The sequence below is a fragment of the Myotis nattereri genome (assembly GCF_964212035.1).
Source record: "Myotis nattereri genome assembly, chromosome: X".
NCBI classification, from domain to species: Eukaryota; Metazoa; Chordata; class Mammalia; order Chiroptera; family Vespertilionidae; genus Myotis; species Myotis nattereri.
This window is the reverse complement of record NC_138078.1, coordinates 36,541,200-36,568,315: the sequence shown is the minus strand read 5'-3', so window position 1 is coordinate 36,568,315 and position 27,116 is coordinate 36,541,200. Positions and strand designations below refer to the sequence as shown.

General features: G+C 39.0%; 1 protein-coding gene across 1 annotated transcript; it reads right to left on the bottom strand.

Moving 5' to 3' along the window:
• Positions 1-10,355: 10,355 nt before the first annotated feature.
• On the bottom strand, positions 10,356-18,067 carry HMGN5 (high mobility group nucleosome binding domain 5). Its single transcript, XM_081081342.1, has 6 exons — positions 17,897-18,067; positions 16,132-16,161; positions 15,332-15,361; positions 14,992-15,045; positions 12,922-13,053; positions 10,356-11,597 (listed from the first exon to the last, which is right to left on the bottom strand). The coding sequence occupies exons 1-6, from the start codon at positions 17,909-17,911 to the stop codon at positions 10,911-10,913; spliced, it is 948 nt and encodes a 315-aa protein (XP_080937468.1). The 5' UTR covers positions 17,912-18,067; the 3' UTR covers positions 10,356-10,910.
• Positions 18,068-27,116: the final 9,049 nt, after the last annotated feature.

Genomic DNA, 27,116 nt, shown 5'->3' with positions numbered 1-27,116 from the left:
CTGGGCACTCTAGGTGTGCCCCTGTGTGGACTGTGTACACAGTCTCGTAGTTGAGCCTTGATTGCTGTTGTGTCACTAGGAGGAATTGACCTCCAGGTCAATTGGCTGTGAGGACCAGCTGTGACTACAGTGAAAGAGCTGCTGTGAAGGAGACATCCCTATGGAGCAGGGCTTGCTTCAGTGCTCACTGAGTCTGCTCCTTGAGTGTATTGCTTTTAGATGTGTAATCTGGTGTGGTGTAAAGCTGACCACCAGGTGCCCTGGCTCTGGATCCTCCTGAGAGGTGCAGATGCAGCCACTGCCTAGGATCCCTCATCAGGAGCTACAGAGAGATCTGTAGATGGCTGCTACTTGGTTGGGCTTGGAAGTGCTCAGTTGAGGGCTAGCTATGAAGGAAGGCAGGCTGGTGATAATTGCCTCTTATTGGTGGGTTTGGGGCATGCTGACACCGTCTGCTGCTTATTTGAGAGATTTTAGAAAAGTCTGAAGCCTGAACCAGGATAAGCTATTCATGTGGAAAAGCCACTACAAACAGCATGGGTGGGGCTGCAAATTGGGTAGGCGGGGTCTCAGGGAATCATCAGGATGGAGTGAACAGTGTTGGCCACACTGATGGAAACTCAGATATGGCTGCCAGACAGCTCTCCAATAAGGGAGGTCCCAGAACAGGAACAATGACCCCTGAAAGTACCCTGGTCTTGTAGAAAGCTGCCCAGAGTTCCTGCCCCAATGCCAAAAATTCAGTTCCTCCTCATATGTCCTTGAATCCCCCAAAGCTGCCTCCTGGTGTTGGAGGTCAGAGGAAGTTGGACCATGTAAGTTCATGCACTGGCCCTTTAAGAGGAACTGCTTGGGTCTCCAGCTGCCTCTGTGTCACTCAGCCACAGTCCCCACTGGCTTTTAGAGCCTGAAGTTACAGGGATTTCTCTTCCCTGCTCTGGAACCCTGGGCTGGGGGGTCTGGTGTGGGGCTGGGACCCCTTGCATCTCACTCTGCAGTAGAGATATCCCTCCTGATTAAAAATAATTACACATATTGGTATCAGACCAGCTGGTTCAACACCTCCACCCTTCCTATCAGTCTCAATGTGCTTTATTCTTTACTTCTTTAGTTGTAGGACTTCCATTCAGTCAGATTTCAGGATTTCTTAATGATGGTTTTTCTGTATTTAGTTGTAATTTTGATGTGGTTGTGTGAGGCATCAAGTAATGGCATTTATGTATGCTGCCATCTTGGTTCTCTTTTTTGATAGACATTTAGATGAAAATATAAGGGCATGTCCCAGAAAGAAGAAAAAGAGAGAAGCAAAATAGGAGATAATTTTTTTTTTTTTTAAGTAGGGAATAACTCCCGAAGATCTAATATCCATGTAGTAGGAATTTTGGGAAGAGAATAAAGAAAATGAAGTTTAATGGTAGCTAATATTCAAAGATGGCTTCCCAGTGAGCCTTGTCTTCCTATACTTATGTCCTTGTCTGTTTTCCTTCCCTTGTATTTGTTCTGACCTTTCTTTTAGACCAAAAATTGTGGCAGAGGTAATACATAGTTTCCCAGCCTAGGTCATTAGAAGCCTTATAAATTGTTCTTGGAACTCCTGGAACACACATTCTGGAGGAAGCCAGCCACCAGCTGTCAGCTACCAGCTACCAGGCTTGTAAGAATTTGTACTACCCTGAAACAACCATTTTGTGAAGAAAAAAACAAGCTAGCTAGCCATGTGGAAAACCAACCAAGCTGAGGTGCTAGACAATTGATTCAAGAACCATGCTAGATATTTGCTCAGTTGATATTTCAGTTGATTCCAACCCCAGCCACTATATGCTTAAGTGCTAGTTGCATGGCAAACCAAAAGTGAGATCCTACCACTTGAGTTTAATGAACCTATATGTCTGAGTGAGTGGGTTAGATACCACATTACATGAAAATTGACACCTCTAACCACCCACAAGTGCTAGATTACCCCCAGTCTCTGTCATTCTATCTTTTGACTACCTTACATTAAAAAAGTTGTAATTATATAATTATTTATGTGATTAAAAAATATATTGGTGTCCTCTGTGATACTATAAGATCTATGAGGGCAAGGAACAAATGTTACCCCAGTATCTACCTGACACATAGTAGGTACTAAATAAATACTTAGTGACCAAAATTAAGGATTCTAAATTGTAACATTGCTGATTGATGTCATTTCTCATTGGATTAAAAGATTATTTTTAAAAAACAAAATCCAATTGAGCAGAAGTAGCTTGTGGATTAAGTCTATTTGAGAGATAGCATAACCTATTTAAAATCCTGGAAACTATGGATTTGCCACAAGTAAACTAAACTGATTGGCCATTGTGCTTTAGCTTCTTCAACTATAAAACGGGAATAAGAATAGTACCTGCCTCATATGGTTGTTATATGCAAATAATTTTACATATATGTGAAATATGGGTATATATAGTATATAGTATATATATGTATCTATATGCTTAACAAAGTGCTTGGCACATACATAGTAAACATGTTTACACGTATTAAATATTTAAAGTTGTTTAACCCTTGGTAAGAATTCCTAATCTACATGGAAAAAATAGCCCTTTTAAACCACTACTACTTTTAAAATCATCCATCTCACTTTGGTTTTTTTGTGTTTTTTTAAATTAAATCTTTATTGTTCAGATTATTACATTTGTTCCTCTTTTTTCCCCCCCATAACTCCCCTCCTCCCAGTTCCCGCCCCACCCTCCGCCCTCACTCCCCACCGACTGTCCTCATCCATAGGTGCACAATTTTTGTCCAGTCTCCCACATCTCCCACACCCCTTTCCCCCTCAAGAATAGTCAGTCCATTCCCTTTCTATGTCCCTGATTCTATTATAATCACCAGTTCATTCTGTTCATCAGATTATTTATTCACTTGATTCTTAGATTCACTTGTTGATAGATGCATATTTGTTGTTCATAATTTGTATCTTTACCTTTTTCTTCCTCTTCCTCTTCTTAAAGGATACCTTTCAGCATTTCATATAATCCTGGTTTGGTGGTGATGAACTCCTTTAGCTTTTCCTTATCTGTGAAGCTCTTTATCTGACCTTCAATTCTGAATGATAGCTTTGCTGGATAAAGTAATCTTGGTTGTAGGTTCTTGGTATTCGTCACTTTGAATATTTCTTGCCACTCCCTTCTGGCCTGCAAAGTTTCTGTTGAGAAATCAGCTGACAGTCATATGGGTATTCCCTTGTAGGTAACTGAGTTTCTTTCTCTTGCTGCTTTTAAGATTCTCTCTTTGTCTTTTGCTCTTGGCATTTTAATTATGATGTGTCTTGGTGTGGTCCTCTTTGGATTCCTTTTGTTTGGGGTTCTCCGCGCTTCTTGGACCTGTAAGTCCATTTCTTTCACCAGGTAGGGGAAGTTTTCTGTCATTATTTCTTCAAATAGGTTTTCAATATCTTGCTCTCTCTCATCTTCTGGCACCCCTATAATTCTGATGTTGGTACGCTTGAAGCTGTCCCAGAGGCTGCTTACACTATCCTCGCATTTTTGGATTCTTTTTTTCATTCCGCCCCTCCGGTTGGGTGTTTTTTGCTTCCTCGCATTTCAAATCATTGACTTGATTCTTGTGCTCCTCTGGTCTGCTGTCGGGAGTCTGTATAATATTCTTTATTTCAGTCCGTGTATGCTTAATTTCTAGTTGGTTCCCCACCATAACATCGAGGGTCTCATTAGTTTTCTTGTAGATCTCATTAAGTTTATCGGCGGCTTCTAAACAGTTCTTGAGAGACCTTAAAAGTGTGGTTCTGAACTCTAGATCTTCCATTGACAATTTTGTCCTGTTTCTTTGTCTCCGCATTTTGTTATGCTTTCTTGGTGCACCCCCTAGTGGTCTTTGTGCGCAGTCTTGTAGTTAAGCCTTGATTGTTGTAGCTAATGCCAGGGAGGGTTTGACCTCCAGGCCAAGTGGCTGTGAGCTCACTTTGTGATTTATCCTTTCTCTTGTCTCTAGAAAATACACACAGACACACAGACACAAACACACAGCCTTCCTCATTATATAATCTGAAGCAAAATTTCTGTGAACATTGGAATTCACTTACATAATTTAGCAAATTTCACCAAGCATAGACTGCATAATACAGTGCATATGTTGTCAACATAAACTAAATCATAGTTTTAGTTCTTAAGGAATATTTAATTTTTCTGAATTTAATGTTTAACTCTTAAAGAAAGGGAACCCATTTTGATATACACTATTATGTGATACTAGATATAAATATGTAAAGGCAATGTTCATGGGAAAAACAAAATTTTTAAAAGTTTTTAAAAATCAGTAATAAACAATCAGAATGAACAACTCTAGTTTTAGATACTATGTGAGAGAAAATCAATATTACTCCATATAAAATTAGACTTTTGCCTACTAACTGTTTTCCAAGTTAAGGAAGTTTACATAATGTGAAAGACTATACTGGATTCAGGAGAGGCAAATCAATCATTATTAATGACTAGAGGCCTGGTGCATGAAAATTCATGCACTTGGCGGGGGGGAAATCCCTCAGCATGGCCTGCACCCTTTTGCAGTCTGGGACCCCTTGGGGGATATCCGCTTGCCTGTGCAGGGAGTGGGCCTAAGCCAGCAGTTAGGCATCCCTCTCACAGTCCAGGAGCCCTTGCTCCTTACCACCTACCTGCTCGCTGCTCCTTAGTGCTGCCTCAAAGGCGGGAGAGGTTCCTGCCACTGTGGCTGCTCTTGCCCAGCTTCTGGCTGAGTGGTGCTCTCCCTGTGGGAGCTCATTGACCACCAGGTGGCAGCTCTTGCATTGAGTGTCTGCCCTCTGGTGGTCAGTGCGGGTCATAGAGACTGATCGTTCCGCCGTTTGGTTGATTTGCATATTACCCTTTTATTATATAGGATAAGTCTTAAATCCATGTATTTTTAAGATAAAATTAATTGTATCTACAGTGTAAATATCACATTAAAGCACCCTTTCTGTATCCTGGAAAAGTACTTTCACACAAATCATTTACTTCCTGTCATGTTATAGATTTAATTTAATTTAAATTTAGCACAAGAGGCTATAAACTGTGGCTTATTTGGTGGGTTTTTCTTCTGTTGGAGAGGGCAAAAGTAGGTTACAGTTGTGAGTATGCAAAACACAGAGTTTATTATTGTATTATTATTTATTCTTGTATTATATATTTTTCCATACGAACAGCTGTAAACCTACTTTTGCCCACTCAGCATGTTAAGCAACTTCCTCCACAGTTGTTATTTAATTTTAGAAAATTGCTCCAATAGCATTTTGAAGAAAAATTATTTTAGAACCAAAATATTACTATTAGGGGACTTTCAACACTTGATTTTGAAGATGATGTCAAAATGTATATGTGTGATCTTAGTAAGTCAGTAATAATACTTATAATCTATATATATATAAGCCTTAGCGACTGGCCGACCTGCTGATGGCTTGGTAGCTATGACGTGCAATGACCAACAGGGGGAGGATGCTCAACACAGGAGCAACAGCAACGTTGCAGAATGCCTTCTCGCACTCCGGGACTCCTCAGGGGATGTCAGATTGCCAATTTTAGCTTGTTCTCCACAGGCCAGGCATAGGGACCCCACCTGTGGGAGAGATCCTGCTCACTCCACAGATGCCGGGGAGGGACCACAGGAGGTTGGCCCCAGGGTGTGTCTGGCCCTTCTCACCCAGTCCTGCCCCTCCAGCCACCTTCTATTTAATTTACTTTCAATGTGCACAAATCCATGCACCAGGCCTCTAGTGGTTTATAAGATTAGATTCCAGCTCCAACATAAATGTTCTCTGTCTCCCTTTGCTCATACCATCCCAAACATGAGTTGTTAATAAGAATTTATAATGTTCAGCATGAAAACAATGAAATATGTTAAGTATGATTAGGGGGAAACATTACAGGCAGGCCTTGCTTTATGCAGCTGATATGCCACTAAATAATTGTGTATACTCTTTTCTCAAGGTACGGCCATAGACCAAATTATACTTTTCTATCTAATTATAATATGGTTTCAAATATTATTCCTATTATTTTTTTTTATCCTGAGGCATGCCTTCCCCATCCACATTAATGGTTATGAGTGAGGCAAGCCTTTCAAAATCACAACAGAAAATTTTAGATTAAAATTCATGGACACAGATAATAGTGTGGTGAAGGCCTGGGAGTGAATGCAGCGTAAAGAGAGTCAATGGGGGGAAAAGAGGACACCTGTAGTACTTTCAACGATAAAGATAAATTATTAATAAAAAGAAAACTGCAATGAAAAAAAAAAAACTTCAGCACTGTATACTCAGAAAATCAATTCTTGTGATGAGTCAGTATTATATATTACCAAATACATGTGATGCCAATTATAGTTAACAAAAGATGCTGCATATTACTAAAAAAAAACTCCAAGTGTATTTCTTGACCTTTTCTGTGGGATTCTCTGAAGATTTTTTATATCTTTATTTATTTGTCCAAATCTTTAATATGGACTGTTCTCTATAGATTTATAATTTATATCCACTGTCACTTACAGTAATAAGTGAAGGCTGCCTCTATAAATTAGCACTCCCCTACTCCACTCCTCCCTTCACATCTTACAACTGTTGAGCCTTTTTGAAGAAAAATTATGTGAAGCAAAGTTTGGGTGTAAAGTGAAAGTAAGATATAGTCAAAACATCAAGAAATAAAATAAACCAAGACCTAGGGAAGAAAGTTGACTTTTGTATCCTGGCATGAAGGAATGATCCTTATGTAGTATACCATGGCATTGTTATATGAATGCTTTATTATAGTGTTAAAATAATGTTGTATGGTGAAGGTAATTACCTTCTTCATGTAAAGTTTAGAATTTCATATGAAAAGTTAAGATTACTCATTACCAGATTTTTGCCCATCACCTGGAGTGTGTTTTTAAAGAGGAAATGAGGATTGTTACTTTTATTTTTGCCTTGACAACTAAAGGGATTAAGATGCTCAAAAGAGCAGTTTCTACATTGGAAGTGATGACAGTACATTTTCTGTGGTTGCAATTTGTGTATTTCCCTTTTTTTATTCTTAATACATGTGAAGTCTTTTTAAAGCCAGAAAATTAGGCAAGATGAAAGAAATAAAAGCATACAAATTGGGAAAAAAGTAAAACAACCTCTATTTGCAGATGACATTGTCTTATAAAAAGAAAATTCTGAAGAATCCACAAAACACCTATTAAATTTAATAACAGAGCTCATCAAAATTGCAGGATGAAAGACCAGTAATAAAAAATTAGTATATATCTATACATTAGCAAAAGACAACTTGAAATGGAGATCAATGAAGCAATTCCATTTACAGCATCAGAAAGAATAAAATACTTAGGAATAAATGTAATCAAGAAAGTATAAGACTTACACCCTAAGAACTACAAAATAGTGCTAAAAGAAATTAGAAACCCTAAAAACTGGAAATACATCCCATATTTGTGGATTACAGGATACTTTTCATACTAAGGCAATGTTCCCCAAATTTATCTGTTGTCCCTATCAAAACTCAAACTGACTTTTTTTCTGTAGAAATAAGCTGATCTTAAAACTCATATGGAAATGTGACCCTAAACAATCAATTACAAAGTTGGAGAACATATACTTTGATACTACAGTAATCAAAAGTGTGGTACTGACATAGAAATAGACATATAAATCAATAGTACATAATTGAGTCCAGAAAGAAATCCATCTGTGGGCGATTGATTTTTGGAGTGTCCAGACTACCCAATGGAGAAAGTCTTTTTAAGAAATGATCCTTGATCAAATGGATAGCCATATGTAAAAGAATGAAGTCAGACCCCTATTTCAAAACATATACAAAATTTAACACAAAACATATCAAAGACCTAAATGTAAAAGATTAAACTATAAATAACACTCTTTATATGGGTGAACATCTATGTGCCCTGCTGTTTGGAAGCAGATTCTTATATGCCACCAAAGCACAAGCATCATAAGAAAAAATGGATAAATTGTACTTAATCAAAATTAAAAACTTTGGTGCATCAAATGACATTATAAAAATGTTAAGACAAGCCATAAATTGGGCAATAATTTTTGCAAATCATTATATCTGACAAGAGACATATCCAAAATGTACACAATCTTACAACCTAATACTAAAAAGACTAAGTAAAAATGGGCAAAAGCTTTAATAGGCATATCTTTTAAAAAGATATACAAATGGCCAAAAGTGCAAAAGATGCTCAATTTCAATTGAAAAATGCAAATCAAAATCACTATGATTATGATCACCATCAAGTCCCTTACTAGTATGGTTAAAATAGAAAGGTAGACAATAACAAGTGTTGACAAGGATGTGGGAAAATTTGAATCCTCATATTTCTGGTGAGAATATAAAATGCTAAAGTTACTTTGGATGATAACCTGGAAGTTTCTCAAAAAGTTAAATATAGTAGAACTGTATGAACCAGTGGTTCCACTCCTAACTATATACCCAGGATAAATGAAAACAAATATGTACACAAAAACTTGCATATGAATGTTCATAGCAGCATCCTAATATATAAAAACCCTGGGTCCCTCAGGACTGGAGGCTTGACCAACTGGAAGTCAGTCCTACTGTGGTGACCCAGCACTGACTGCTGCGGCTGCAGGCACAGTGACCCAGCACTGACTGCTGAGGGGGCTATGAATCAGGCCCAGAGAGAGGCCTGAAGAGAGAAGCAGGGTCTGATCCGTAGCCTCTATGGCAGCTGTTGATCAGCACTTGCCTCTCTCTTTCTCTCCAGCAGCCGTGCCTCCATTTCTCTCCAGGCCTCCACCAGTGCTGCTGATCCACCCCGCCTTTCTTATTAGGCCCTGTTGATAGGCCCAAAGATGCTGACTGACATAGAAACTGACCAATCAGAACCAAATCTGGGTGAAGTGTGAGGAGCCAATGGCTGCCTAGGGGGGCAGAGCTTTTGACGCTGACTGGCATAGAAACAGACCAATCAGAACCAAATTGGCTAGCAGTTTGGGGTGAGATAAGGCCTGCAGAGGAGAGCAGTTGGGAGCAAGATCAGGCCAACAGGGGAGGGCAGTTGGGAGTGAGCAGGCAGGCAGAGGGCAATAGAGGTGAGATCAGGCTGGCAGGGGAGGGCAGTTGGGGGGCGATTGGGCTGGCAGGAAAGCAGTTAGTTGTTAATCAGGCTGGCAGGGGAGTGGTTAGGGGTGATCAGGCTGGCAGGCAGAAGTGGTTAGGGGCAATCAGGCAGGCAGGCAGGCGAGCGGTTAGGAGCCAACAGTCCAGGATTGTGAGAGGGCCTAAACTGGCAGTCAGACATCCCCCGAGGAGTCCCAGATTGGAGAGGGTGCAGGCTGAGTGGAGGGACACCCCCCACCAATGCACAAATTTCTTGCACTGGACCTCTAGTTATTTATAATTGACAAAACATGGAAACAACTCAAATGTCCATCAACAAACAATGTAATTTGGTACAATATAATATTATTCAGCCATAAAAATGAAAGAAATTATAATATACTAGAGGTCCAGTTCACAAAATTTGTGCACTGGAAGGGTATCCCTCAGCCTAGTCTGCACCCTCTCCAATCTGGGATCCCTTGGGATCAGGCCTAAACCGGCAGTCGGACATCCCTCTCACAATCCAGGACTGTTGGCTCCCAACCACTCGCCTGTCTGCCTGCTCCCTTGCCGGCCAGATCACCCCCAACTGCCCTCCCTTGCAGGGCTGTTTGCCCCTAACTGCCCTCCCTTGCAGGCCTGGTCACCTCTAACTGCCCTCCCTTGCAGTACTGATACCCTCCAACTGCCCTCCCTCCCCTGCAGGACAGGTCTCCCCCAACTGCCCTCCCCTGCTGGCCTGGTTGCCCACAACTGCCCTGCCCTTCCAGTCATCTTGTGGTGGCCATCTTTTGATCACACGGGGGCGGTCATCTTGTGTGAGGGCATGGTGGCCAATTTGCATACTACCTCTTTATTATATAGGATGCTGCAACAGAGATGAAACTGAAAACATGCCCAGTGAAAGAAGTCAGATATAAAATGGCATATAATACACGATTCTATTTATATGAAATATCTTGAATAGGCAAATCTATAGAGACAGAAAATAAATTAGTGGTTGTCAGGGAACAGTGGGTGTGGAGTTGTGGTGATGGTTGTACAACATTGTGAATATACTAAAAACCATTGAATTGTACACTTTGAAAAGATTAAAATGCTGACTTTTATGTTGTTAATTTTATGTAAGTGTAAAAATTTTAATGATTTTATGAATATCCCAATAGAAAAAAAGTCAAGCATTATAATATTTCATTAACTATTATTTTGGATATATAACAAACAACAATAATCTTTGAAGAAAAATTTTATTAAGATAAATCCAGTAAATTTTTGTGTATACACATATAATCAGAACTGCCCTTCTGAAAGAAACACTTTCATTTCTTTTAAAATGAAATTATAATTTTATTTTTTCCCAAACTACAACTAAAGTCACATTTGGAAAAGATAGTTTTAACTCCTCAACATTACATGAAAATAGTTCACCTTCTTCATAAAAGCAACTTAGAGAACCACATAGCATTTTTCTTTTGAGATCTCTCCACTTTATGAAGTTATCACATACGGAAGTAAAATTCAAAGATTTAACACATAACTTACCTCAAAGGAAATTTACTGACAAAGTTTCAAGCATGTTTTTTCTATATATTCCTCTATTATAATCACAAGATTTATAAAGTTTTCATGTTAGGAAATTTGTGGCTAATGATCAGTATGAATATATTCTGAAATTCAGTTAATGCTAAAGAAAAAACATGTTTATAAAATATTTGATAAAAATATTTATCTCTATTAACATTACAACATGAAGGTACATATTACCAAATTATGAAACTACGTAGGACAGCCTTAAACAATACTCTGAGACACTTCTTTTTGGACATCTTCTTTTTCAGCTACTTCCTTTTCAACTTCAGCCTTATTTTCCTTTTCCTTTCCATCTTTCCCATTTCCTTTTCCATTTTCCTCCTCTTTTCCAGCTTCTACTTTCTCTTTTCCATCTTTCTCCTCATTTCCACCTTCATCATCATTCTCATCTTCACTCTCTTTTCCATCTTTATCCTCTATTCCATCTTCATTATCTTTCTCATTTTCATCACCTTTCTCATCTTCATCATCTTTTTTATCTCCTTCCTCTTTTCTGTCTTCTTGTTTTTCATCTTCACCTTTCTCTTTTTCATTTTCACATTCTTGGCCATCTTCTACTTTCCCCTTCCCATTTTCACCCTCTTTTTCATCTTCTTCCTCTTTGCCATTTTCTTTCCCTTTTCCATCTCCACCCTCTTTTTCATCTTCTTTCTCTTTTTGGTCTTCTTCCACTTTTCCATCTTCTTTATTTTTTCCATCGTCACACTCTTTTCCATCTTCTCTTTTCTCTTCTTCCTTGTTTTGGTCTTTTCCATCTCCTTTCTGATCTTCTTTTTCGTTTTTCTTTTCTTCCAATGGCACTGCTTCTTTCTTTTCTGATCCTTCTTTTTCAACATCTTCCATTTTTTTTTCTTTTATTTCCTCAGGTTCTTTTTCAGGAGCTGGTGCCTATATGTGTAAGAGAAAATAATCACGATTATATTTGTAAATTTAGAATTGTTTCCCCTAAATATTTAGATAAGATTATATATATTTTATGAAAATAATAACACTTCATTTACAAAAAGGTAATTTTTCTGTAGAAAAGGCCTCCTAAATATCACACTACAAGGAAAACGTTCTAAGAAATAGGATTAACTAAAATATCTCCACACAAAAATATACAAACAGATATTTGCCACATAACTTTAGGAAAAAAATTATTCAAATAAATAATTTTCATTAAAATATAAACAAAAAGAATACACATTGAAAATTACATATTTTTATCAGCTATTCTCAATGAGTAGCATACATGTAAACAGAAATACATTCCTTAAAGAAATAATATGTTTTGTTTCTATAATGGTGCGATTTAGATTTTTTTACCTTATATCATAGGGTCACTTATAAAAATATGTCCCCTCGATGTCTAGGTTTTGTTTGTAGATTTGGTACTTTATTCCATTTTCAAAGTTTTACTAATATCTAAAAATGTGGTATGCATTAAATATGCAACACAAGAGCTATTAGAAACATTTACATAATAATTTGTCTTGCAATCTGCAGGGGAGCAAAGAATTATGATCTGGGAAAATGATTTACAAATAATGCATGTGCTGACAAAAGGAATAGAAAATTAGCTTGCATTTAATAAGAGAGTTGTTATATTACTGAATCATGATCATTGGCATTGTTCTATTAATATCAATGCTAAGTCACTGCTCCCACTACCCATGCCTGTAAATCTCACATTTAAATTCATTTTCTTTATTTTCCCCTTAGGTACCATTATACTATTTGCTATAGATTGAATGTTTGTATCCCCCAAAATTCATATGATAAAAATCTAATCCCCCATGTGATGGTATTTGGAGGTAGGTCTTATGAAAGGTGATTATGTTATACCGGTAGAGCTCTCATGAATGGAATCAGTGTCCATATAAAAGAGTCCCTAGAGAGCTATCTGATGATCCCTTCTATCATGTTAGGACATAGAAGACTGCCACCTAAAAATCAGGAAGCAGGTCCTCACCAGACATCAAAAATGCTGTAGCCTTGATCTTGAACTTTCCAGCTTCCAGACTGTGAAAAACAAATTTCTGTTGTTTATAAACCACCCAGCTTGTGGTATTTTGTTATAGCAACCTGAACAGATTATGATTCTATAGAACCACTACTCAATTAATGTGTTTCAACATTTTCTTTTAAACTACAAGGCAAATAAGATTTCTTTCAGTCATACTTATTGTTAAACTTTTAAATGGACAAATCTGTCAATATTGTAAGATACCTCTATAATTTTGCCTTCTCCATTTTCAGCATTTTCCTTGTATTCTTCTTTAATAACTTCTTGCTTGGTTTCAGCTATTGTTTGGGCACTTGTATCTGCATTTTCCCCCATCATATCATCTTTTTTCATTTTCTGTCCAGCAACACACAACATTAAAAATAAATATAAAATTTAACTGGTGTATTGATTAAATGGCCCAAGTTATTCTACCAGTTGTTGTAATAATTTATGAAAAATGTTTAAAATACCCATACAAACTTTTTATCGACACAATTATCATTAGATACATTCACTTTCATTGTAAACTGATGCAGTATCAAAAAAGAGGGATTGGGGGGCTGAGTGAAAAAGGTGTAGGGATTAAGAAGTACAAAACATTAATGGTAATGTAAAGTACAGCATAGAGAATATAGTCAATAATATTAAAATAACTATGTATGCTAGCAGGTGGGTACTAGACTTAATGGGGGAAATCACTTCATAAATTATATAAATATCTAACTACTAAGCTATATACATGAAACTAATATAATATACAATGCCAACTATAATTGAAAATTTAAAAAAAATAAAGAAATCCCTTTATATATATTAAAAAATGAATAATGTTCTTCTGGTATAAATCAAATAAATTTTATTCTTGATGCAAAACAAGTTAGAATGCTAAATACTCAGGGCCAACTTCCAGCATCAGGTTACATGTAGAAACACTAGTGAGATTATCAATTTAGACATATTTGAAAGTGATCATCGAGGGACAAAGGGGATTCAATTTTTGTGTCTATAAGTTTTTAGAATAACTTAAATCATGATTGCTTTACCAAGAAAACTCTTTGCCTAAGTATGTATGTAGTAGAAAGAGCACTGGGTAAAGGGGCCAGAAAAATCTGTGTTTGAATTCTGAATCTGCTACTTACTTGATGTGACCTTGGGCAAAAGCATAGATCTCCGAGCTTATTCATTCATATGTAAAATAAAGTCATGCCACCTACCTCATAGGGATGTTATAAGGAGAAAATGATAAAATGTATGTGAAATTGTTTTAGAAACTGTAAAATACAATATAGACAGGGATTTTACTATTTTAACATTGAAATCGAGAGCCAAGGAGTGTAAAGTATTTTAAAGTCCTTGATTAAATGGTACTTGTTTTATTCTAGAAATATCTTATATTTTTAAAGGAAATAAACAATATTAGCTATTTTCATAATCTATAAATTAAGTACCTAATTTTAGACCTTGAAATGTGAAATAGAAAAAAAAAGAAAAGCAAATTTCTCTTCTACTGTCACTGTTATTACTAAAACTTCACTTGCTTTAGTTTTAACAATATTTTAAATCAATAATGTCAAAGCATTTTACAAATATGACTACAATACACTTTCTTCAACTACAAAACAATGAGATTACATGACTCTAATATTCTCATAGCCTTAAACTTTTCTTATTTTAAGAATTCAACCAATCTTTAAATAATCAATGATACCTCAATAAAGCAGTTAACAAAGTAAATAAAATTGCACTATATTCACACATTTACAGATAAACACATATAAGTAAAAGGGAGAAAAGTGAGCTTAATATTGAGGTTATTCTTGTTTCCAGTGTCTTTAGCCACAACACCAAGGTATAGAAGCCTATATTAAATCAACTGTGTCCATTTAAAACTAAGGTATGTGAAAACACTTTGCAAACTGAAAATTATTATCAAATATTAGTTACTACAACAATTAAAAAAGCATTACCTTGTTTACTATAGTTTACACCTTTGTTTTTCCAGGAATAAAGGTATTGTAACTATATGATGTCAAAGGTATGTACATTTTATGAGTCTACCAAACTAAAATTTTGTTTTGTCTTTTCCTAATTAAACTGCCCAAACACAGTGGACAATCACATTCACAGAACATGAACAAATATTCCTTACTCAAAGTGATTACATGTACCATATGGTATAATATAATATATTATTAACTGAACAGAAAACAAAATGATGAACTGCATGCTTTTCCAAAAATTTATTTCTGAAGAAAAGCAATTTTTTCTCAACATTGCATGTTGAATATTTACCCTTGGAGTTGATGTTCTTTTTGGCTTCAACTCTGGTAAAATGGGCACAGGCATCTGCAGAAAAAAACAACACAAAAACACAAGTCATGGGCTGGGGCAAGAGGGGGCGGGATGGAAGAAATCAGAATTAAAGAATGATCACTAATAATAAAATTCAATTTCTTAATTAAAATAAATGGGGAGAGTTCAAACTGAACACTAGGGAAAATTCCTTAATGTGAGAGTTTTTTCTTAAAATATCAAAAATAAATCTTGTATTAAATATAGTATTGTCCAGGATTGCCTGAATTTTAAAATTACATTTTATAATACGTGGGCAGCTTTTTAAAAAGCTACTTACAGCAGACAGTCTGGCTGATCGTCTCTTTGGCTATGAGTGAAAAAAAAAATATCAGTTAAGAGAATTATGGATACACAAAATTAGAATTATTTATATTGCAGAGAAAATACATAAATATTGTCATTATAGAAGCAGTTATGAAGTTGATTATAAAATGTCATAGTAGAAATATATGTTTTTATTTCTCCCTCCTCTAGACTCTTCAAATAGCTAAGGGGGAAAACAATCTCAAATTAAACTTCAATTGCTAGGCTAAATGAACACAATCACTAGTAACAAGGAGCATATTTAGAAAGGACAATATATGCCCTAACCGGTTTGGCTTAGTTGATAGAGCGTCGGCCTGCGGACTGAAAGGTCCCAGGTTCGATTCCTGTCAAGGGCATGTACCTTGGTTGCAGGCACATCCCCAGTAGGGGGCATGCAAGAGGCAGCTGATCGATGTTTCTCTCTCATCGATATTTCTAACTCTCTCTCCCTCTCCTTTCCTCTCTGTGAAAAATCAATAGAATATATATTTTTTTAAAATGACAATATAGCCCCTTCTTGTAAACTGACAAAGCAATTCTTTTGCTTAAAAGGAAGAAACTCCCTCCAGATATTAACAAGCACAATAATGTTGTAAATCCCAAGAAGGTTGGAGTTTTCAATACCTACTATATTTTTGAGGGAGCTCACTGACATTCCATATGTACTCATGTGATAAAATATACTAACCAGCATTTATTTTGTTAGCTGCTTATGAGCCTCAAGTTTCAAAATGAGTGTACTTTTGAGATTCTAAAACTAAAGAAACTCACCTCCTGCCTCATATCACCTCGACCTGCAGCCTATAGAGGAGAAAACCATACAGAAATAAGGTCATTGATATAAACATGTAGATGAGAAAATATTGCCAATGGATTACAGTTGCAACATAACCGCTATGATTTTTTTCCTGAATTTCCGTTCAAGTAGCTGCGTGTTATTTCCTAGTAGCACGCTACATACTTCTGTGCATTAATGTGCAAATGTGCACCAAGATGCAAATGCATTCACAAGACTTAAGTTTACACAAATGATAATCAATTTCATCTTTTTGTGTATATTTTATCTCCTAAGAAGCAAACATTTAAAATTTTAATATCCACCTGCTGTAGCCAGTGTTAAAGCCAAAAAAAGTGTGGGGGCGGGCAGAATGAAGACGAAGCTTCATGCAATTTCCCTGTTTTGCCTTATGTTTGAGATGCAATTGTATTATCTGAACCTCTGTAAAGACTCTGGATTATCCTCCCTTCCAAGTTCTGCATACAAGAACTACAACCCCCACAATGCTTTGGAGGGGGGCCCCCTCTTTGTTACAACGTCAATGCGTTATTCTGAGGAGCCAGCCGCATTTTTAAAACTTCCCGCCACTACCTGCTAGACAAGGTTGCTGTCAGCTCTGTAAAATAGCAAGACCCATTGCACAGGCCTAGAAAAGTGCGGCGGCGGGGATCTCAGAAAGGGGGATGGTGATTAGAAACCATTGCTTCTTGTGCCTGAGCAGCGCTCCAGCCTGGGAATTATCAAGCTATTGCAAGATTCATACCACAGTCCCGGAGCTCCGGGGAATTTCGATTTTTATTCCTAGGTTATAGAAACAGGGAAGACAGATGGATAAATAGAAATAATATCAAAAAATCAGAGTGCCTTATGTTAGGACAGTGTTTTACAATTTTATCAAGCATGAAACTGCGTTCAATTTCACTTTTAAGGAACCCCTCCTCCCCAAACGAATAAATACCAAGCATACATTTTTTCATGTCCAAGAGAGGAGCCACGAATTTTGAAGTGAGGGTTTTCAGGAGACCTGTAGCCCTTGAGTAGCTCAGATCAATCCTGCATGACTACAGTGAACAAATCTATGCTATCCCAACATCTACAGCTGTTTATCTGATGCTGTTCTCTTATCTTTCCACCTTTAGAGAGAGAGCTTGGAGAGCTCCAGATCTCTCTGCCCTGAAGTTGCTAATTACAGTGTGAATCTCTCCCTTCTCTCGGACAGTTTGAAGTCTGCGCCGCCTAATGGCACAGGATTACCATTGCATAGCCATCTGGCATGACAAGAAGTGGAGGAGGGAAGGGGAAAATGGAAAAAGAAAACGGGAAGAACAAAGGCAAATATGGGAGAAAGCCATGGCTTTCATACTCCCACACGGGACGGTTCCCTGAGAAAAGCCGGAGGCTGAGGAGGACACTGGTGCCTGGAAGCATGGTTGGGAGAAGCGTTCTCCAATAGGGTAAGCGGAGGAAGGGGGGTGGGATAGGAAGCGACAGCACAGCGCTATGGCTGTTTGTAATTCAGCATGGAGACACTTCTTCAGCGATTCTTTCCCTTAAACAAAACAAGTCAAAAGTGAACTACTAGTTGCATGCGAGACCATCCTAAACCTTACACCGACCATTCTTTGCCCTTCCCTCCCCTTCCATTCAGTACATCACAAAATTGAACTAGGAGCAGAAATCTTTTTTGTTTAATCTCTGTCAATTAGGAAATATGTATTTCAGTAGCTAACCCACCTTATATCTTTCCATTTAACTTACCTTTCTTTTGGGCATTGTTACAGCTCTCTACAGGAGATTTTAACAGTCAGCAGAAAAAAAGCTGAAGGCAGTCTCCGCTCGACCGCTCCGAGAGCAACTGAGTTTTCAATGAACTAATTGCAGCACGACCTGTACTCGCCTCGCCTCCTTCCCCCCGCCCCCCCCCCCCCCAAAAAAATATCTCTCGTTATTGGCAACATTAAACACACCAAGACCAAACTGAACTACGTGAATGGTTAGCTGGAGTGGGAGCCAGTTGGAGTGACAGGCTGTCAGGCCAATTAGGGGAGGTGACCAGCCCAGGAGGCGTGGTCCACGGACCTGCCCTGAGCCCTCGCGTGCTGCCAGCTCCGACCGCTGGTGGGGTAGAGGAGCGCGTGGACTTGGAAGACGCAAAGTGCTCAAGCATAAAACCAGTGGGAAAGCCGGAGCTGTCTTGATCATTTTTTCCCTCTTTTATGTTGTAATGACAGGCGAAAGTCACTGCAGTTGTTTTCTCCACAGTCTCCCAAAGCGTCACTTTTACTTCTTCCCGGGGCGGGGTTTGGGAGGTGCTTTTGACAACTGGTTGAGTGTAGGCTCCAGTTTTTCCACTCTACCTTTGGCTGGAGAATGGAGGTGAACTGAGCGCTCATTCAGAAAGTACAAAAGAGTGAAGCTGTTTCTCTGGTTGTAAGCACTTTCCGCCAAAGCAGAATTGTGGCCCCGGGCGCAAGGAAAGTGCCAAAATGGCCTGTCTCCTGCCAGGGGAGAGTAGCAACAAAACTGGGAGCTAGAAGAGCAGGAGGTGCCTGAAGGCAGGGACACCTGAAAAGTACTATTATCCCACTTGGTGGGAGTCCGGTCAAGGGCATGTACCTTGGTTGCAGGCACATCCCCAGTAGGAGGTGTGCAGGAGGCAGCTGATCGATGAATTCAACAGGATCCCGCGTGAGGTTTGTAATAACAGAGGTCCATCCACAGGAAAGGTGCTGATGCAATGTATTTTGAATCCAAAGGAAGGCCCACATATGAAATTTAGGACTCAATTCTGGACTAGGATTAAGGGTTTAAGGCACTCACCTCTGGCGCAAAATTAAGAATGCGCCCCAAACTCAGGAGATTAAAGTGAAGTGACTGAGGTAAGCCATACAAATGCAGGGTAGGATCCTGTCAATATTTAAATTTTGATATTTTGTCCATCATGGATTTTTTACATTAATTTACATCTTTAAACTAGTGTATTAAATATTTATCTTCATTACTAGTTTGGGGGCACGCTCTTATATTTTGTGCCTAAGGAGAGGACTTCCCTAGCCTTATCCACCTAGTCCTAGCCATTTTAAGTGGATTTCTACTCTAAAAGAGGCTTCTATCTGCCTTCCAAAGTTATTTCATGAGACCTAAAGGTTGTTGGAGTGGGGGAGGGAATTGGCAAATAAGGTACTTGAATATAATTATGAGTAAAACATAGAATCCAAGTCTCTGAAGCCCTTTGTCACAGTGCCTTGCTTTGGTTGTTGTAACAGCTAATTGGACTAAAAAGTGCTCCAACAACAGATCAAATCCCTATTCTAGAAGGTTTACTTTTTTCAAAAAGGAAATTAACCTTTTGAACAGTTATTTAAGAGAAGAATTCCATTTGTATTCAGGTGGATTAAATAAAATTGGAATTGTGAGTTTAAAAATAAATATTCATAGCTGTTACAGAATACCAAACCATCTCGTTAAATTAAAATACAGTCTAACTGTCCAGCCAGTGTGGCTCAGTGGTTGAGCATTGACCTATGAACCAGGAAGTCATGTTTTGATTCCCAATCAGGGCATATGCCCAGGTTGTGGGCTTGATCGATCCCCAGTGTGGGGTGTGGAGGAGTCAGCCAATCAATGATTCTCTCCCATCATTAATGTTTCTAGCTCTCCCTCTCCCTTCCTCTCTGAAATCAATAAAAATATAGTTTAAAAATAAAATATAATACAGCCTACCAAAAAAAACACACACATTATTTTTATTTTTACCCAGTCTTCCGCAGCACCTACAGTGTGGAATTAAACAGATCAGGTAGTATAAGACCATTTGAGTGCAGCTCAATTTCCCTCCTCCAACTTCATATTGCATTCTAATTCAAGTAGGTAAATCAGAAAGACATTTGAATTTTTTCCTTTGTCCATCATTATTAGGCTCATATCTAGATACCCTGATGCTTCTTTTGACCTTTATGGTGAAAGCATTAATGGATGAGACTAGCTACGTTTTAATCATTTTATTTTCTAAGAGCTAGAAGGTAAGCATAAAAGTTGGGTTCAATATAAGGATTGCCTCATAAGGATAAAGAGAAATATGAAAAACATGAAGGGAGTGAAAAAAGTATCAATACTGAAACACATTTATTCAACAAATATGAATTTAGCCTTATTTTGTGAGTTGGATTTTGTTTTTGTAGGCTAGCCTAAGAAAACATAAAATCCTGTGGCAAGAAAAATTACGTTGCGTGGTTTCTGACTTCAAGGATTTTTTATGTTTGTAGGATAGAGCAAACAGATGCATACATATAAATTGAGGTTGCTTGTAAGTTGTGCAATCTAAGTACAATTTGCTCTTACTTGTTGGGTAAATTGTTATATTATAGCAAATGCAGAGGCAGGAAAAGTTTGTTCTTATTCTGAGAACAGAATGCCTTGACCAAAGTGAATTGAAACAAATGATTATGAGTAGCCTTGGGAGGTAAGACAGTTTGGAAGCAAAGCAAAATGTTGCAGGTCAGTGAGCTCTAAGATTCCTTTTAAGTTTGTCAGCAATTTTTCTTTTTTAGTCAGTTTTTCTTCCATGCAGTCTACCTGTTGCAACTGTGATTTATGTCTTATCAGAATGCAAAAATAGCCATGCATGCATAAGAAATTTTTCCTTGTGAAGCATTTCTTCAATTCCTGACCGCCACCCTCCATGTTCTTCTTTTCTAACATTAACCAGGTGGTCTTTTGTACAAATCAAACTGCCCTCGGCTCTTTGCCTTTGCTATATTATTACTACCCACTGCAGCCCCATTCTCTTATATCAAATGTCTACCAAACTGTTCAGACCCCAGTCAAATATCACCTCTTTAAGAAAAAAAAGCCTTCTCCAATAATTTTAGCCCTAAAATATCCTACCTTATTGTTATACTATAGAATTTAGATTGTACCACTCATCTGACACAAGAAAACTTGATATTTTCCACTACCTCCCCTACAACTCAGTCCTACTTCACATTTAATTGAAGTTTTATATACTTACTTCCTCTTGTTTAAATATTTTCTCGGCACATCACACTATATACATCCTATAGAATTTACTAACTTTAAAAACTATTTTTCTAAAATTTATAAATTATATCTTACTAAAGTTTTTTTTACTTTTGTACAATTGTCAAAGTGAGCCTTTTTATTGGTTATTTTTTTTCCCTAAACTTACATTGGCTTGTTTTTCTTTTTAGATTATTTTTTAATGACTATGAAGGTGGATTGCCAGACACTTCTCTGCAGGACCCTCTAATTTTCACTGGGTATTAAGTATGCTTATTGCCACTCAGAAAACTTACAGGAGCATGTCTATTTTAGTAACCATTGAGAAATGACATGGGATGATATAAAAAATAATAGAGGAAAGACACAATTAACATGCTTGAGACAGAAATCCAAAAGAAAATATGTGTTTATTAATAGAGATGTTACATAGTTAAGAGAAATGAGGTCTTCAAATTTTCTGTATAATCATAGTTTAAAAAATATATATTAATGATGCATCATTGAAAGTTTTTCTATATAAACTGCTTTGCATGCAATGGAATCTCAAAAATACTGATTGATTAATAAAAAATATTTTCTTTTCCTTATTAAATTAGCTTTAATTTTGGCCACATTCATTTCCATTATTATCCTTATTATATTAACAAAAAATGAAAAATATAAAAAAAACTACTTACTATTGTTAGGAAATAATAATGTAAGATTTCTAGCATATAATTAAAATACTGTGTTTTAAATATGTAGATTATCCCAGAAAATGTTATACACTTTAACAGCTGATTCTATTACATTTTGAAAATGAAATGTATTTTAATAAACACTATTTTTATAATTATTCAAACTGTGCATACATTTTTGGGGATATCCTGTATTGTTAGTTGTTGGTTTAGGAGGGAAAAAAAAAAAAAAAAAGAATCACTATTGGCTCAATACAGTGAGCCAAATACATCAATGTACTTATTTTTGAGCTTTGTTTAAGATTGATTTGAGGAATTTGCTTCGATTGATTACAGCACTTAGCTGAATTCTGAAAAAACTATAATCCTGGGACCGAAAGTTTGCCATATTCAATGTTTATTCACAGCAGACATGAGACTAATAAAATATTGAATTAATGAGTGACCGCTGATATAAAGGATCTGGAAAGTATGTTTCCAATGGCAGAAAATAAATGGGGCTGCTTTCTAGGGGGAAAAGGAATATAATACAATTTTATGTTTTTAACTAGAAAATTTTTACCTATTCTTATTGTAATCATTGAAAATAATCCTATTTTAGGCTCTCAGACCTTATCGCTTAGAGGAGACTATTAGGACTTGACATGTTTTCTTCTTTCTTTTGCCAGAAGAGTTTTCAAAGATTTTCAACTTCTAGTAGGTCTCCTCATTTACTTGAAGAGTTTCAAAGTTTCTCACTTTAACTATAGATTTCTGGTTCCCTTAACTTCACTAAATTCTATTTAACATAATTTGTGTTTTTTGTTATGGTTAATATCTATGTTTTGAATGGAATATAAGAATTCTGAAATCTTATTTTTTTGTAATATTTTATGATCAGCCTTATCATATAGAAGCATAGATATTAGACCATAGTATATAAACTACTAAGATTGAGATCAGCACTTCTACAAGTTATGTGCATATTATGGTATAATAAGACAATAGCATATTTAGTGTAAAACATATATATATATATTAACTTACGTTAATGCTCCAGGCTTCTTCTCTCTCCCAAGAAAGCTCATTAATGCTGGTTTCCCTTATAGAAAGAATTATTTAAAATAATTAAAAAGTTGATAAATGCTGCATGCTTTGCATATGAGACTAGAGCTTATGTTCAAGAACAGATTTTTGGTGTAGTCCAACTGTCCATCAATGAGAGTTGATTAGAAACAATCACAATCCACTGTGGTGACCTGTCAAATAGGTTGTGTGTCACAAACCAGTAACTTCATTAATAAAAATATTCAACTTAAGTTAATTGATACCATTTTTAACCACGGGCTAAAGGTAAATACTGGATTTTTAACATGCCTATAGAGCAATGATTCTCTTAACTGTACATCATGCTAGGTGTTTTTTTGTTTGTTTCTTTGTTTTGTTTTTACAATTTTTCTGTTTTTGGCTTTCATCCACTCAGAGCCTTATGTATCAGAATGTTTTATAATAAGCACCCTCAAAATTGTTTTATTTTATTGTAAATTACTTGAAACATGTGGGCCTTCTACTGAAGCTTTGCATAAATTTAGAAATACCTAAAGTGTGACAACAAAGTTAAAACTAATTTTCTTCAATCATCAAACTATAGAGGTAAATGCTCTGATGAAGTCATAGAACTGAAGTAAATTTTGTTTTGCTAAATTGCCAATCTGTGCTATTATTATTATTACTGAATATTCCTTAAAGAGGATAAATAAATAAACAGCTGTTAAAAGGTTGCTCATTCTAAAAAATTGCTTCATAGTGTATAGCAAAGGAAGAGTGCAGGAAGGAAGAGAAAAAAAGAAGAGCCACTGAAGAAGAATCATTAAGAAATTATCACTTAAGGGTCATTTTTAGGAGATAGCTGAGCAGGTAAATGTTATGCTCACTTCCTCCTATGACCACATCAAAATTACAACTGAATTATAGAAAAATCATTCTTGAGAGCCACCTGAGGACTAGCTGACAAGAAGACCTATAACTAAGGATATAAAGAAGAAGCCACATTGAAACTAGTAGAAGGAACAGAGATGCAGACTTGGCTAGTCCTTCACCCACGTGTGGCAGTTAAGGAACATGAGGTATATACTGGCTGTGGAGGTCCCCCCTGAGGAGTGAGAGGTCCCGGTCCCACACCGGACTCCTCAGCCCAGAGCACAAGTCTGGAATCCCAGGTGTCATCTTAAAGGGCTCTCACAAACACTCGCTCCAAGTTCCAGTAAAGGGACATCAGCTCAAAATCACCAAAGACATACAGGGAGAAACTGCATTGTCTGGCTTCAGGGCAAGGGCTGTGGGCAGGGGGTAGCTCTCTTCAGGAGGTTCCATTGTTCCTTTGCTGCACCCTCCTACTGTAGGCACAGGTGGGCACTGTATTTGAGTCTCCATCAACCTAACACCTTTCAGCTAGCCCTAGTGATTCTCTGAGACCCTGCCATACCCAACCCACACAAGACGAAACCTCTTTCAGGAGTTAATCCTCCTAAGTGGCCAGGCAGCCCTACCCCATGCTGCAGACTTTCCTAAAATCTCTCAAAGGTATATATATATATATTAGAGCAGTGATGGTGAACCTATGACATGCGTGTCAGAGGTGACACGTGAACTCATTTTTTTGGTTGATTTTTCTTTGATAAATGGCATTTAAATATATAAAATAAATATCAAAAATATAAATCTTTGTTTTACTATGGTTGCAAATATCAAAAAATTTCTATATGAGACACGGCACCAGAGTTAAGTTAGGGTTTTCAAAATGCTGACACGCCAAGCTCAAAAGGTTCACCATTACTGTAATAGAGGCCCGATGTATGAAAATTTGTGCACCTGGTGGGGGGGTCCCCCAGCCTGGCCTGTGCCCTCTCGCAGTCTGGGACCCTCTCAGGGAATGTCTGACTGATGGCTTAGGCCTGCTTCCCGGGGGACCAGACCTAAGCTGACAGTCAGACATCCCTCTGGCAGCCCAGGAGCCCTCGGGGAATGTTTAACTAATGGCTTAGGCCCGCTTCCCAGGAGGAGTGGGCCTAAGCCGTTAGTTGGACATCCTTAGCACTGCTGCTGGCCAGCCATGAATTGGCTTCTGGCTGAGCGGTGCTCCCCCTATGGAAGTGCACTGACCATCAGGGGACAGCTCCTGCATTGAGCGTCTGCCCCCTGGTAGTCAGTGTGCGTCATAGTGATCAGTCATTTCACAGTTAGAGTCAATTTGCATATTACCTTTTTATTATATAGGACTAGAGGCCCGGTGCACAAAAATCTGTGCACTCGGGGGTGTCTCTCAGCCCAGCCTGTGCCCTCTAGTAGTCTGGGACCCCTTGGGGGATGTCCACCTGCTGGCTTAGGCCCACTCCCCAGGGGATCGGGCCTAAACTGGCAGTCAGACATCCCTCTGGCAGCCCGGGAACCCTTGGGGGATGTCCACTTGCCAGCGGGGAGCAGACCTAAGTTGCAGTTGGACACCCTCAGCGCTGCTGCAGAGGCGGGAGAGGCTCCCACCACCACCGCTGTGCTGGCAGACATCAGCCTGGCTTGTGGCTGAGCAGAGCTCCCTGTGTGGGAGCACACTGACCACCAGGGGGCAGCTTCTGCATTGAGCGTCTGCCTCCTGGTGGTCAGTGTGTGTCATAGTGACCAGTCATTCCCAGTTGTTCTGCTCTTAGGGTCAATTTGTATATTACCCTTTTATTATATAAGACTAGAGGCCCAGTACACAAAAATTTGAGCACTCAGGGGGAGAAGGGGAGGTCCCTGAGCCTGGCATGTGCCCTCTCGCAGTCTGGGACCCCTCGGGAGATAACAACCTGCTGACTTAGGCCTGCTTCCGGGTGGCAGAGGGCAGGCCCAATCCCTAGGTGCAGCCCCAGGTCGGGCTCAGAGCAGGGCCGACTGGGGAGTTGGGGCGCCGCCCCCTGTCATGCACGGAGCAGGGTGGATTAGGAGGTTGTGATGCCACCCTCAGTCACACTCAGGGTAGGGTCGATGGGGAGGTTGTGGTGCCACCCCCTGTCATGCACAGAGCAGGGCCAATCAGGGGGTTGGGGTGCTGCCCCCTGTCACTCACAGAGCAGGGCCCATCAGGGGGGTTGGGGCTCCATACCCTGTCACGCACAGAGCAGGGTTGATCAGGGATTGGGGAGGTCCCCCCTGTCACGCACAGAGCAGGGCCCATCAGGGGGTTGGGGAGCTCCCCCCTGTCATGCACAGAGCAGGGCCCATCAGGGGGTTGAGGAGCTCCCCGCTGTCACTCACAGAGTAGGGCCAATAGGGGAGTTAGGGCACCACTCCCTGTCACACACAGAGCAGGGCCAATCAGCGGGTTGGGGCACCGCCCTCTATCACCCACAGAGCAGGGCTGATTAGGGGGTTGGGGCTCCGCCACTCTCACACTCAGTGCAGGGCCGATGGGGAGGTTATGGCTCTACCCTGTCACACACAGAGCAGGGCCCGTGGGGGGGGGGTGGTTGGGGCACTGCACCCTGTCACACACAGAGCAGGGCCGATCAGGGGGTTGGGGCGCTGCCCCCTGTCACTCTGATCCCAGTGCCAGGAGGCCTCGCGGCTCTGCTGATCCTGGTGCTGGGAGGCATATTAGAGGCCTGGTGCATGGGTGGCTGGTTTGCCCTGAAGGGTGTCCTGGATCAGGGTAGGGGACCCTACTGGGGTGCCTGGCCAGTCTGGGTGAGGGGATGATGGCTGTTTGCAGCTGGTCACACACCCTTCAGGGTCGGGGTCCCCACTGGGGTGCCTGGCCAGTCTGGGTGAGGGGCTGAGGGCTGTTTTCAGGCTGGTGGGTGACTGAAGCTCCCAACCACTCCTTTTTTTCTTTCTTTTTTTATTCTGGGCCAGCTTTAGCTCTGGCTTCAGCTCTTAGGCCTCCGCTGCTGAAAGCAGGTTTCTGGCCTTTGTTTACCTTCTGTATTTGAAACAATTTTGTGATCCTGCTGGCTGAAGCCCCGGAAACTAAAGCAGGCTTCTGGGGTTTTGTTTAGCTTCTATATTTGTAACATAGTTGCTTAGAGTTGCAGCTCAGAGGCCGGCAGCGGCAGGCGGGGAACGTTGGAGTCCTCCGTCACTGAAGCAAGCAAGCCTCATGTTCGCTTCCAGCTGCCTGGCTGCCGGCTGCCATCTTGGCTGGCAGTTAATTTGCATATCACCCTGATTAGCCAATGGGAAGGGTAGCGGTCGTACGCTAATTACCATGTTTCTCTTTTATTAGATAGGATAAGCCCAGTGACCGAATGGTGGAAGGACCAGAA